At 38.9% G+C, this 15,142-nt stretch overlaps 1 protein-coding gene across 2 annotated transcripts in view; it reads left to right on the forward strand.

The window, feature by feature from the left end:
* Positions 1-15,142, forward strand: part of LOC136863164 (protein-L-isoaspartate O-methyltransferase domain-containing protein 1) — a 101,433-nt gene that overhangs the window by 56,794 nt on the left and 29,497 nt on the right. For both annotated transcript variants that reach the window (XM_067139517.2, XM_067139518.2), the window contains exon 4: positions 9,536-9,639. In XM_067139517.2, coding sequence (XP_066995618.2) covers positions 9,536-9,639 — 104 coding nt within the window. The remainder of the gene's footprint in view (positions 1-9,535; positions 9,640-15,142) is intronic.

Consider the following 15,142-nt stretch of genomic DNA (forward strand, 5'->3'; position numbering starts at 1 on the left):
GTAGTGATTTCTTACTAAAAAACTGACCGTTTATTGCTAGAACAGTCAAGTGTTAGGATGTCAGGTAGTCATAACTACTATTTTATCTAAATCTGTTTCCTGATTTGTATTGTACATTTCACTCTTATGAGATTCTCCACCAACGGGCTCAGTACCTTAGGACAATCTGCTCCTATCTCATATGCCAGAGGTCAGGAACTTCAGTTCCTTGGCACCTCCATTGGAAATTATCACAACTATGTAGTTTTATGTGACCGATTGTGATTGTAGCAATGGGATCCCCAGTTTTACATGGAATCTGAACGACAGAGATATAATCAATTCTCAAATTAAAGTGTCCACTTGTTCAACACCATCTCATATATTGAGTTTCACACAGAGTGGTCAAAAGTCATGGGAAGACACTGAATGTGATGTTAATAAAGAGTTGCTCATCTGCGGCCGGTTGGTATACGCTTGGACAGCAATCACAGGTAGTTTGATGTACCTTCAGTTCCTTGTCTTGTCAGATGACCAAGTAAGGTTCTGTGGATAATATGACGACATGGAATAATCCTGGATCTGCACACCGGTCCAAAAGAGATCACGGACCCCTTATTGGAGACTCTTCCTATCCGTTGTTAGTCGGCATCCAGTTTCAGTAGTCGTTTACACACGATTCAAGGGCATAAGTGAAAGTAGGCTGTGGATTCATTGTTGACAATAACGGGTTTCTTTTTCCTCTGCCAAAAGCTTGGATTGTGTACTCAGGAAAGGGAAGGAAAGGAAAAGCCACAACTCTGCAACTTAATTAAATGAACCTCTGCAGTACGCACTGTCCATTGAACGCCGGCACTTTCTGCTGAGGACCAACTCCTTGAGCTCGCTACATTCTATTGATATATGTTTCCCTCGGCACCCTCTGATGCAGTGGGTCCAGGACGTGTTGACTGGGTTTAGGGATGCTAGCACCAGAATCTTGTTCATGTGGCTCCCAAATCATACGAGTGTAGAGGGAAACTCGTTAGTCGGTAGGGCTGTGAAGGAGGCTATCATATTGCCCCCATTGCCTTAGAAGGTTTCAGGTAGTGATATTTATTCTCAGCTCAGACATTTGGTTATGTCCCATTGGGAGATGGAGTGGCAGGCTACCCCTCTTCCAAATAAGCTGAGAGCAATAAAAGGAACTATGAAGGTATGGCAGACTTCCCTTTGGGCTTCTTGGAGGGAAGCAGTGGTATTACTGTGTGTCTTTGGATCGGCCACAGTATAGCAATGCACTCCCACTTACTGAAGGGTGAAGGCCCCCCCCCCCCCCCCCCCCTCTACTGTGTGTATTTAACGGTGGTCATCTTACCGTAGTACACATCCTTTATGGAGTTCGTGGACCTGGCCGATCTGCGCTGTAGTTTAAAGCTTCCGGGTTTCATCTCCTTCATCTTACGAGATGATGAGCAGTTACAGAGATAAGTTTTAGTAAGGTTCAACCTTTTCAGTGCAAATTACAAGTTGTATAAGATGTTATCTACAACATTTATTCAAGAGTGGTACCAGTTGTTGTTGATAACATCTTACACAACTTGTAATTTGTATTGAAAAGGTTGAACCTTATTAAAACTAATCTCTGTAATCTCAGTTCAATGTGGAAAACAATGAAGTTTATATCTTTGAATGATGAACAGTTAGCAGACTTAGTCATCCTTTTAATGAGGTATAGTGGCCTGTTTTATTGTGTATAAAGTGTATTTTCTATTAGTTTTTATTTTGTTAACTGTGTTGACTCTGTTTTAGTTTGAATAATATATATGACTGCACTTAAAGAAAATGCCTTATTCTAATGTAATCTATATTTTGAATTAGATCCATTGATTATTTTAATCATCATTCGTTTTAACTTGCAGTCAGTACATACATTTTAAAATTTTACTTATTTTATTTCATTCCATTCCACATTCCCCTTTAAACAAGCATATAATAATAATAATAATAATAATAATAATAATAATAATAATAATAATAACACTGTTCTGCGATGGTTTCATTTCTGTGATCCTGTATTGCTATTTAGGATGACTTCTGCATCGTGAATCAGGATCCGATGTTAATTTTTCCCAATCACATAACTTTTTCTCAAAAATCCTGTCATACGTTTATTTCATCACATGCACTAATGCACTTCTTAAGTTGTTAGGCAGAGTGTTGCTTTATTTTAGATTTCCATAATCTTTTATTAATTAATTTTATTATTTTGTTAATTCGACGTCCTCCAGCCATCTTGTAGTCCTGTATTATCACGCTCAGAGTGTAGAGCCAGCAACTATATACAACATAGCCGGCAATGCACGGTTTTGGCTGAGTGGCGTCATTTTCTCGTTGTGCTTCGTCCGTGACAGTCTGAGTTGTGTTTTGCTTGCTAGTGAAGAGATTTTTGTCTTCATAAGCATTCTATATGTGAGTGGCGTAGTGTGTTAATATTTTTATTGAACTTACATCTATCAACATGCTGATGAGACAGCAGCGCAATATAACCAAGTTCGTTAGAAAGGCCTACTATGCCTACTTTGGCTTGAAACTTGGGAGACCAGGACAAACTGTGGGCACCACTTAAGGCTTGTAGAAGTTGTATAGAGCAGTTAGTTCAAAGGGTGAACAGTAAACGAACTGCATTGCCATTCAGTATTCCAGTGGTGTGGCGAGAACCCCCAGACCACAGTACTCGCTGCTACTTTTGTTCTGTGAATGTGAAGGGATTTAACAGCAGCAACAAAGGTAACATTGTGTATCCAAGCAATATTCGATCTGCAATTTTACCAGTTCCTCATGGCCGCAGTACACCAGTACCACAGCGTCCAGAACATTTACAGGATTGTCCCTCTTCTGAATCTGACACAGAAATGGTGGGCACTAACTCTGACTGTGATTTCTTCCCCGAGTGTGTTGAAAAAGAACAGAAACTGTTTGAGCAAAATGCATTAAATAACTTCGTTCAAGATCTTGGCCTTGCAAAGGAATCTGTCGAAATACTCGGGTCTAGACTTTTTGAAAGGAACATGTTGGCACCAGGTATGACGTACTATTGGTACAGACATCACAAACAAGAATTTCACCCTTCTTTTCTGAAGAAGGAGCCTTTGTTTACAGCAACAACATTCTGGAGGTTATCTTAAAACTAGGAGCACCGCAGTATGACCCTATTGACTGGAGACTTTTCATCGATGCCTCCAAGCTTAGTTTGAAGTGCGTCCTCCTTCACAATGAAAACAAAGTTGCATCCATTCCTGTTGCTCATTCAGTTATTATGCGAGAAACATATGGAAATCTTGAAATGCTGTTGTGTAAACTGAAGTACCAGGAACACAAGTGGCAAGTGTGTGGTGATTTCAAAGTGAAAGGTATTCTGTTAGGTTTACAAGGAGGTTACACAAAGCACCCCTGCTTTCTGTGTGAGTGGGACAGTCGAGCAAGGTTACATCACCGGACTCAAAAATAATGGCCACGTAGACAATGGATTGTAGAGTCGAAAAGCATAAAACAAGAAACTCTTGTTCACAAGGAGAAAATGCTGTTGCCCCTTCTTCATATCAAACTAGAGCTTATGAAGCAATTCGTAAGGCCCTAAACAATGAAGGTGAATGCTTTCAGTACCTGTGTCATCGATTTCCAGTCATCAGTAATTCCAAAATCAAGGAGGGTATTTTCACAGATCCATATATAAGAAAACTTCTTTCTGATGCTAATTTTGAAGACGTTATGTGCACTGCAGAGCGATCGGCATGGACAGCATTCCAAAATGTGGTCAAAAAACTTTCTTGGAAACACAAATGATTTAGATTGCAAACAAAGGGTGGATAGATTGCTTGTTTCTTTCCAAGATTTAGGCTGCAAACTGAGTTTGAAAGTGCACATGTTACATTCTCATCTGGACTACTTCCCTGAGAACCTAGGAATGCTGAGCGAAGAGCAAGGAGAAAGGTTCCATCTGGATCTACAGGAAATGGAACACAGATGTCAAGGGAAATGGAACGAAAATATGCTGGCAGATTACTGCTGGTTACTAAAGAGAGAAGGTCCAACTACTACTCACACACGAAAAGCAAGGTGAAGACGTTTCTTATACTAAGGTAGGCCATTATAAAATTGAAACCGTAGATTTACCATTCTCAGTACGTTATGAGGCTTGATGCGTGGTAAATGTTTGTCCATTTGGCTGTGTTTTTCTACAGATCTGTTAACACAATACACTACATATCTTTATTTTATGTTCATAAGTATACCAGTGTAAGATAAGAGTGTTCAGATGGGTGAAAATAATAAGAATCATTCCTTACATGTGATAATAGTAATCTTGCATATGCGCGTGCTGCATATTTATCAAATTTTCATTTTGAATTTGCACAAAAACCTGATGTGATAGGGGAAAACTGACTTCAGTTCCAGAATCAGCATGCCTGAAATATAAAAGATCACTATGTAAACTTCATGCAATGACTGGAAAGTTTGAATTCGCAGGTCATTGTAATCAGACTTGATGCCCGACTAATCAGTATGTTCCAAGCTGTCAGTGGAGAAATTGTGTGGAATGACCTAGCTTTAGTGGAGCTTTTAAAAGTAAGAAAGATTGTAATATAAAGTTGGAATTAAAGAAGGAAAACTGGGGCAAATATTAATTTATAAGTTGGGGAATAAGGAATTGGAATTATCACGGGAAATGATCAATAAGTTTTGCAAGTTCTTTGAAAACTTTTAAGAAAAGGCTAGATAAACAGTTGGGAATCTCCCACCTGGTTGACAGCCGTAAATGTAGATTATTGATTGATTGAAGTTGCTAAATGCAATAAAAGATTTTTTACAATTCTTACTACTAACAAGACTCCCTGGAAAGAACACAATTTCATAATTGAGAGAAAAGCAGTAATAAAATTTAGAAAATTTACATTCACATTTGCTTCTGCAGTTGACTAGGATTAGTGTTTGTCACCCGTTGGAAGCATTTCACTACTATTTAAACATTAACATTGTTCTATAAAGTGAGAGATTTCTATTAGTGAAAAGTGACTTCAGTCACTACAATGAGGTATATCTAGTCCAAATTTTAATGACTTAACATAGCAGTCCATTGGATTGCCTTTCATATGAAAAACAATGCAATGTTCACAGCGAGGAAAAATTGTGCTAAAGAAGTTTAACAGGCCTTGAAGAATGAATGCAGTGTTCAACGTGACAGAATTAAGCATGCCCCACAAAGTTTCCAAGTTCATTAGGCCTTGAAGAGTAAAGGAAAACTGTAACAAAATCCTGCATGCCCATCTTAAGTTTCCATAGATTGTTTCTGAAAGCTAAGCCTGCATGTCCAATTAGGTTGCAAGGCCCTGAGACCCACTTTGACAATCGGGCATTCAACAAGACAGAAGTATAGGCCCATAAAACTTGAGTTTTGGGCCAATGACCTTCGATGTTAGGCCCCATAAAACATCATCATCAAACTTGAGTTCCTTAAAGAAGTTTTACCCAGAGATGTGACCATCACATCAGTTAAACATTAGGTCAAATCAGAAAGTAATACACAAAGAATTTTTATAATGAAAAATATTTGGGTCTGGATGTCCAAACCTGGCAGATAGTAAGTTTGAATCTTTTGCTACAGGCACTAATGGTTCGATCCGGTGCTACCCTGGTGGGGTGAGCGGTAACTAGTGAACAAAAATAGTGTGTGTGCTAGCATCATACACATGCAATGAGCAGTGTGGTGTAGTGCATCTCGTGGATGAGAAGAAATGTGCCTAGTGAAATTCGCAGATAAATGTTCGCAATGTATGTTGCTGATTGCCTGAATTGTAATAACATCTTCAAATGGTGCAGATTCTTTGAAGAGGGCTGACAGAACCGCACTGATTATCCGCACATCGGCCGACCTATGACTGTTTCAGCACCATCCACTGTCAAAGGCATTAGACGGATGCTTTTGGGAACATTAACACAACAGTTTAACATTTCATATGGCACAGCATACAATATTGTGCACGATATAGTGGAATTTTGCTAAGTCATCATGCACTGGCTGCACAATGACTTGTCCGAAGGGCAGAACGACCAGGGAACAGAGTTCTGTAATGAGGCATATTCAACTGGGTGTCATGATGGGAAGAATGTCTCTAGAAACTAGTTTCATATGTTGGAAAATTATTAAAATATGTGGGTTTTTGTTTCATATTTTCTTTTTTCTTTTTTTTTTTTTTTTTTGCTAGGGGCTTTACGTCGCACCGACACAGATAGGTCTTATGGCGACGATGGGATAGGAAAGGCCTAGGAGTTGGAAGGAAGCGGCCGTGGCCTTAATTAAGGTACAGCCCCAGCATTTGCCTGGTGTGAAAATGGGAAACCACGGAAAACCATTTTCAGGGCTGCCGATAGTGGGATTCGAACCTGCTATCTCCCGGATGCAAGCTCATAGCCGCGCGCCACTACACGCACGGCCAACTCGCCCGGTCATATTTTGTTTATTCATACAATTCTTTAAAACATTTTGTAAAAAGATGTGCGTTATTTTTTGATCTGCCCTCATTATTTTGGTGTCCAATAATAGACTTTGTTTTTCGTTCATGAAATTTGGCCTCCATGCCATTACAAACCAAATTGCCGGGCTGAGTGGCTGAGACTGTTGAAGCGCTGGCCTTCTCACTCTGTGGCAGGTTTGATCCTGGCTCAGTCCGGTGGTATTTGAATTTGCTCAAATACGTCAACCTCGTGTCGGTAGATTTACTGGTACGTAAAAGAACTCCTGCAGCACTAAATTCTAGCATTCCGGCATCTCCGAAGTAGTTAGTGAGATGTAAAGCAAATAATAATATTATTATTATTATTATTATTATTATTATTATTATTATTATTATTATTATTATTATTATTATTATTATTATTACAAACCAAATCGGAGACTTAAGACAAGACTTAGAAGTACTTTTCCCACAGGGACAGAGCGCCTTACCTTTGCGCTGAGACCAAACATGCAAAATGTGGCAGTGAGCACAGACATGTTTACAGGTGTATGTTCAGTCACTTCTAACACAGAGAACAGAGGCATTTATAGCTGGGAGTGGGGCGACTCCTAACATAGAGTACAGAGACTATGAAGTTCACTTCTTAAGCCACTACACCACAAGATTGCTAGTAATTGTCCAGCATGCTGCAGGTGAACTTCGTGATGCAATGTGATGTAGTTCATCACATGTTGCTGCCACTAGCTTGAGTCCAGAGATACATATGCTTTATGAGAGGCTGAAATGAACACAGTGTTGAAGTTGCAGGGTGGCAGGATGGGGTGGTCTGTTAAATCTTGTACTGACACTTGCTAAATGAACAAATATATTTGTTTTTTAATCAGGCAGTGACTGGCAGAACCTGCTGTTCTCTACAATATCACTTTTCTCCTGACCACCCATTTACGAAAAATGGTTTCTTAATACATTTGTCTATAATGCACACTTCAAACAACTGTCCAGTATCCATCTGAATGCCTTGAAATTTACAATAAACTAATAAATGCAGTAATTTGCATACTTAGTCCCTCGCCAAACTCTCCTTTGTGATTTTCTTCTTTTGCTGTTTGTCACACTAACACAGGTAGGGCTCCATCAATGTTGGGATACGGTTTGGTAGATAGCGGCCATAGCTTTTACTAAGACCCAGTCTTGGTTTTTGCCTGCTATATAAATGGGGGAACTATGGACAACCATCTCGAAGGATGCCGACATTGGAATCTAGGAACTGCCGGTTGAATCTTGCTGACCAGAGCTGCATTAACCCCTTTTGGTCTGTGTTTAAAGAACAGGTTAAAAGGAGTGAAGGAAGCAGAAATGGCTGTGCGTGTGCATGAAATCACAGGGCTTAAGTGAAAACTTGGAAGCTCCCACAAATGAGCATGCATTGGCCTTTGATACACAATGCCAAAGTCAGTATTGCTGTACTCACTCGAGATGTCTTCTGTCTAGAAAATATAATGGCTTATATGTAATACTTAAATTACATGGATGGAGCGAGTTGGCCGTGCAGTTAGGGTAGTGCAGCTGTTAGCTTGCATTTGGTAGATAGTAGGTTCATACCCCACTGTCGGCAGCTCTGAAGATGGTTTTCTGTCGTTCCCCCTCTTCGCACCAGGCTGTACTTTAATTAAGGTCATAACCGCTTCCTTCCCACCCCCCTAGCCCTTTCCTACTTGTCGCCATAAGACCAACCTGTGTCGGTGCGATGTAAAGCACATTGAAAAGTAAAAATGCATGCATGTCTCAGATAATGAGTTTATGCTGGAAACATTGGAAGCATGGAAAATGCACCTATGTCCTACACCGAATAGGGAACAAAAGAGAAAACACACACAAGGACGAGAATAAATATCCGCTTTCAGTTGCTGTGGGATATGGCTTGTCCAAATTGCATGTTAAAACATCAGCACTATTTTAAAAAGTAACAGCTGATTTGGAAAATATGTCTGAAGTTGTAATAATTTGAACTTTTAAGGTTATATTAATTAGTATTATTTCCATTAAATAAGTTGGTATCGATATCTTGGTTATTAATCATCTCGTGGGGAAAACGTATTACAGCTTTTTATGAGCCTCTTACTACCATTTGAGTATGTGAAAACACATGAATACCTTCAACGGATTAAGAGTTATTTGGCTGTCGCACGCCGAGCAAGTGGCTGCACGGTTTGGGTCACATAGCTGTCAGCTTACATTCGGGAGATAGTGAGTTCGAATCCCATTGTTGGCATCCCTGAAGATGGTTTACCATGTTTTCCCCATTTTCACACCAGACAAATGCTGGATATAGAGTTAATTTGTGCACCAATTTCCTTACTAAGCAAGCTAGTAGGATATCATCTAGACAGCAAATATTCATTTTTTATTATAGATTGTTGTGCCTTTTATTGTTTGTAATCGAGCTATGTCATTATGACATTGTGTGTTGAGCTTATGCTATAATCCTGTTTTTTTTTGTTTTTTTTTAATTCTTACTGTGAAGTTTCACGTGCCCTGAACATTTATTTTCGTAAGTTTCCTGAATAATTTCTCTATTCATTTGCAACACTCAGCTCTGCAAACACTTGTAGTTTCATGCAGTATGTTATCAAATTTGACCAATAAATATAACTTCGACTTCTCTCTCTAGTTTGTGGTACAAATGGTAAAATACTTCTCACTACTTGCAGATCATTTCTATTTGACAAACAAATAAAATCTTGTAAATCTATGTAGCTTCTTCATAGGAGGTGCTTCCTAGAACTAGTACTTTTTTAATTCCAAGCTAAGAAGTATGGAAGCAGAAGAGGTTTTGAATACAAAGGTCATAGACATGCTAAATTTGTTCAGGTACTTGCAGAATGAACATTTAACAGCGTAACAGTCCGTAATGAGAGTAGCTTGTATGTATGTATGTATGTATGTATGTATGTATGTAAGACTCTCGACTGGTGTAAATTATCATTTATAGTTTTTAAATTTTGGATTAGCTTCAGAGTTTATTACTTGTCTTACGTTTTGTTCTTTTTATATTGCAGGCAATTGTCTAAAACTTGGTTCTGATGTGCGGCAATATGACAGGGTATATTGTGGTGCTGCATGTCCAGATTATCATGAGAACTATATGAAGAATCTAATCAAGGTAAGATACTAGATCATGTTTTGTGCTTGTACAGAGATGCCAACTACTGTGGATTTTCCATAGTTTCTATGGATTTTTCGCACTATTATGGCAGTATGGAAATGGGACTGATTATTATGGATTTCACAAATTCGATGGGTTAAAACTTCGCCATAGGTGTAACGTATTTTATCCTGTGTAAATGTGAATTAAATGTAACTTGTAAGAGGCAAATGTGCTGATTCTGGGAGCAAACGACCCTCCAGTCCAACCCTAGTTTGTATCTTTATAAGAATTGCACGACATTTTCCATCTTCACGAACATACAGATGTAATGTCGTTGGCTGAAATTTTGAAGGAAGCAGCATTACTCCAGGAATCCATTATACCTGGTTCTATACAAACTCTGAGACACTAAAGAGTCTTCAACAAATAAAATGGTGAAATAAGCAATGGTAATCCATTACAAGCAATAACATTAAGAACTTATTTACCTTAATGCAACGGACTGTAGAGTTCACCAGCTGCCTCAAAGAAATTGTGCGCTCTTGTGTTAATAGGAAATATACTCTTAAACAGAAATTCCATTACGACGACATGCTGCTATGGGTAGCTGTATCATGAATGAGGAGTGTATTTCTTTTTTTAGGTCTTACAGTGACGATGGGACAGGAAAGGGCTAGGAATGGGAAGGAAGCGGCCATGGCCTTAATTAGGGTTTTGCCTGGTGTGAAAATCGGAAACCATGGAAAACCATCTTCAGGGCTTCAGACAGTGGGGTTCAAGCCCACTATCTCCCGAATAATGGATACTGGCCGCACTTAAGCAACTGCAGCTATCGAGCTAGGTGGGAGTGTAATTCGAAGTGTTGTTTTAAAATTCTTTTTCTGTTTCCTCATGATATGAAGAATTTAAGTTTTGTAAGATACAGCACATAGGAGACTCACTATTAAAAGATAGTTAATGAAAATATTAAGAGATGGTGACATTTGTTTACAACCTTTGCCGAACGCATTCCGTGCATGTGTGTTTAACCCTCAACTACTATTGTCGGGTCAACAATGACCCAATAGACTTTCATGGTGTTATATTTTTCTCCACTTTACTTCTGCATTGTTGTGGCGGCAGGTATTCCTCTTTGATTGTTTCCTTTATCAGTTACTAACAGAATTCGGTCTCAGCAAGTTGTGATTTGAGCTGGAGAAATAGTGGAGGATAGTGTTAACATACTTGTTTATTCATTTTCTAATTGGATGTTAAACTGAATGTATGTGCAATGAGTGATCAGCAGAATAGTGAGTGGCTTAATGATGAAGACTTAGACGATCCTAGTGATGGTGAAAGTGTGTTTAGTGAATATGATTCTGAGTGAACAAGAAATACAGGGTGAAGTTGCTGGTGAGGTTTCACAGTTACTTCCAGGACCCAGTAATTTTCGCCAAAGTGAAGATAGTGAAGATCTTCCAGAACAACGAACTCCTCGTTTATGCCCCAAACAGGCCGAAGAAGGGATTCTGGATCAGAGTTATGTCCTATGACAAAAATAAGATCAGCCAAAGGTATAAAGGTAAAAATAGTTTCAAATGGAGCACCCTGCCTTCCTGCAGCTCGAAAACTAGGCAGCATAATGTAATCAAGGTAAAGCTCAGAGGGGTAGCAAAGACAGTTCAGTCTAATGACCTGTAGGTTTTTGGCAATTGCATTTTGATGAGGACATACTGAATAAAATTGTCAATCATACAAATGCCAAAATAAGAGAGCAGTGCTCGAGCTATGGTGGTACAGCTTCGTTTATCAAGTATACCGACCTTCTTGAGATAAAAGCTTTGATGGGTTTGCTGTATCTGTCTGGAATTTTTAAGTCAGGGCATGAAGATTTGAAAGGGCTATGGAAAGCAGATGGTGTAGGTAGGGACATGTTTAGAGCCTCAGTGTCTCTGGAGCGCTTTCTTTTTCTTTGAATTGTTTTACGGTTTGATGATGCTGCAGAGAGGGAAGTAAAAAAGAAAAATGGAGACCGAACTTCCCACATTTCTGAATTATTTCAGAGTTTCATTAAAAACTGTCAGACTACCCTCCTTCGGAATATTTAACTGTGGATGAAATGCTTGGTTGGATTCCGTGGGTGCTGTACTTCCTGTTTGTACACGAAGCACAAACCTAACAAGTACGGCCTAAAAATACAATGTTTGTGTGATAGAAAGAGGCACCTTTTGCTGAATGCTTGTGTATACAGTGGAAAGTGGAATCAACCCAATCCAAGGACATGCAGCGTACCGTCGCTTATTATTAGTTGTACCTTATGCTCGGACAAATAGAAAAATTACCGATGACAACTGGTTCGGTTGTGTTGAGTTGGTTGATGAACTGCTTAGGTTTTGACTGACTTATATTGGAACATTGCAAAAGAAGCATGAAATACCTCCCTGTATCTTTCCAACTAAACAAGAAGGAACCAAGAAATTTGCTTTCATCAAGTATAAAAGCTTGGCAAGTTTTCTTCCAAAAAAAGGAAAGGTAGTCTTCCTCATTTCTTCCATGCACCACGATACAAGTGTTGCAGAGCGCGGAAGACCTGTAATTACTAAAGCCAATAACAGTACAAAAGGTTTTATGCACTGTATCAGAAAAGAGAAAATTATTCAGTTCAGAGGAGAATGATGAGATGGCTACTTGCACTACTGGACGTTGCATCTGTAAACGCGCACGTGCTCTTCACGTCAAAGGACATTGACACTTGAGATGAGCCATTTAGATTTCAAAGCAAGTGTTGGCAAAGCTTTAATCCTTCCACATATAAAACATAGGATGTTCCAAGATAGAACCACGTCAATAGAAAACCGAATGAAGAATATTCTCAGTGAGAAAACTGAAGCTGAAAAAGTTGCTGTAGAAGAGATTCCAAAGAAACGCAGGTGCTGCTAGATTTCTACAAATATATTTAATACGTTTTTTAATTAAATAGTTTTTCACTTGTAAAGTGATCTGTATCGATTGGGTCAAACGGACTGTATTGCGATTGACCTGTCTAAAGCATATGATAGGGTGGATCATGGGAGACTACTGGCAAAAATGAGTGCAATTGGACTAGACAAAAGAGTGACTGAATGGGTTGCTATATTTCTAGAAAATAGATCTCTGAGAATTAGAGTAGGCGAAGCTTTGTCTGACCCTGTAATATTAAGAGGGGAATTCCTCAAGGCAGTATTATTGGACCTTTATATTTTCTCATATATATAAATGATATGAGTAAAGAATTGGAATCAGAGGTAAGGCTTTTTGCAGATGATGTTATTCTGTATAGAGTAATAAATAAGTTAAAAGATTGTGAGCAACTGCAATGTGACCTCCAAAATGTTGTGAGATGGACAGCAGGCAATGGTATGTTGATAAACGGGGTTAAAAGTCAGGTTGTGAGTTTCACAGATAGGAAAACTCCTTTCAGTTTTAATTACTGCATTGATGGGGTGAAAGTTCCTTTTGGGGATCATTGTAAGTATCTAGGTGTTAATATAAGGAAGGATCTTCATTGGGGTAATCACATAAATATGATTGTAAATAAAGGGTACAGATCTTTGCACATGGTTTTGAGGGTGTTTAGGGGTTGTGGTAAGGATGTAAGGGAGAGGGCATATAAGTCTCTAGTAAGACCCCAACTAGAGTATGGTTCCAGTGTATGGGACCCTCACCAGGATTACCTGATTCAAAAACTTGAAAAAAATCCAAAGAAAAGCAGCTCGATTTGTTCTGGGTGATTTCCGAGAGTAGCTTTACAAAAATGTTGCAAAGTTTGGGCTGGGAAGAATTGGGAGAAAGAAGATGAGCTGCTCGACTAAGTGGTATGTTACATGTTATAAACCTCATTATTGGTCCGTATTGAAAATTTACAATTCAAGAATAATAAAGGTGTTCACTAATCCACCTATTCAATACTTTATTTCCACTTAAAGTGGTTACATAAACACAATAACACTTAAATGGGAAATGTTTCACCCTTAATTTAGGGCTTCTTCAGCCTAAATAATATTCAAAAGTACATACTGAATAGGTGGATTAGTGAACACCTTTATTATTTTTGAATTAAGTGATATGTTCTGAGCTGGCAGCGGAGAGATGGCGTGGAATGACATTAGTGGACGAATAAGTGTGAGTGGCATCTTTAAAACTAGGAAAGATCACAATATGAAGATAAAGTTGGAATTTAAGAGGACAAATTGGGGCAAATATTTATTTACAGGAAGGGGAGTTAGGGATTGGAATAACTTACCTAGGGAGATGTTCATTAAATTTCCAATTTCTTTGAAATCATTTAAGAAAAGGCTAGGAAAACGACAGATAGGGAATCTGCCACCTGGGCGACTGCCCTAAATGCAGATCAATATTGATTGATTGATTGATTGATTGATTGATTGATTGATTGATTGATTGATTGGATCAACACCTAACATTGTTTCTTAGCTGCTACATTTGTCAATCTTCTAATGACAACAAACACTCCTCAGTCTGCACCAAGTTTAAAAGTACAGTTTGTAAGCATCATTCAGTCGTGAAAATCATCTGCCTTCCGTGCAGCGAAGAGATTTCTGTTAGTGAGACAAGTATGTGCTGAAAGTGAGAAGAAAAAGAAAAAGAAAAAGAACCTTCTTAAAATGACTTAACCTTAGCGAGATACTTCATTAGGCTTAATTTGCATTTATGACTATGTTAAATAAATATCTGTGTTGTAATAGTTACAACAATAGTAACAGGAAGAGAACTCTCCACTGCCCTTAACAGTTCCAGATGATAACATTATTTATGAAAGGGTTTCACTGTATTGAATAACCGCAGTTTTATTGAAAGATCTTTTGTATTGTTGTATTTTTGTTGTATTGTTGATGTACCATGTAAATAATATTTTAGTATGTTATGTCTGAATTATTAGAGTAAGTGCATTATTTCACAAAGTGGTCACACGGCTTCGTATGAGAACAACTTTAAAGTGGTGTTGCAACTTCACAATAAAAAAAAAATACACTATTTTCTTATCTATTTACTTCAGAGGAAAGGACCCATTTATTCCAACAGTCTTAGAGTAATAATTTTGCAATACTTCTGCCTTTTGTTTTTGGGATTCACACAGTGATACACACTGACTTAGCAAATGTCATGGGATAGTCACCTAATAGCGTGTGGGGCCTCCTCTGGCTCTGCAAACTGCAGTGAGACGCCATGGAAGTGAGTCGACAAGTTGCTGGTAGTCCTCTGGACGCAGCTGACACCAAATCGTTTGCAGAGCGGCCGCCAATGCTGGTCTGTTCGTGGGTGCAGGATCCATGGCACGGAGCCTGCGTTCCAGGACATCCCAGATATGTTTGATAGGGTTCATATCGGGGCTCCTGGGTGGCCATGGCAGTCATTGGACCTCTGCTGCATGTTCCTGGAACCATTCTCGGGCGACGTGGGAGCAATGTGGCGGCGCGTTATCATCTTGAAACACCGCAGAACCGTATGGGCGCTGGAAGGCCATAAATGGGTGGAGATG

This window comes from Anabrus simplex, chromosome 2 (genome assembly GCF_040414725.1).
Source record: "Anabrus simplex isolate iqAnaSimp1 chromosome 2, ASM4041472v1, whole genome shotgun sequence".
Taxonomy (NCBI): domain Eukaryota; kingdom Metazoa; phylum Arthropoda; class Insecta; order Orthoptera; family Tettigoniidae; genus Anabrus; species Anabrus simplex.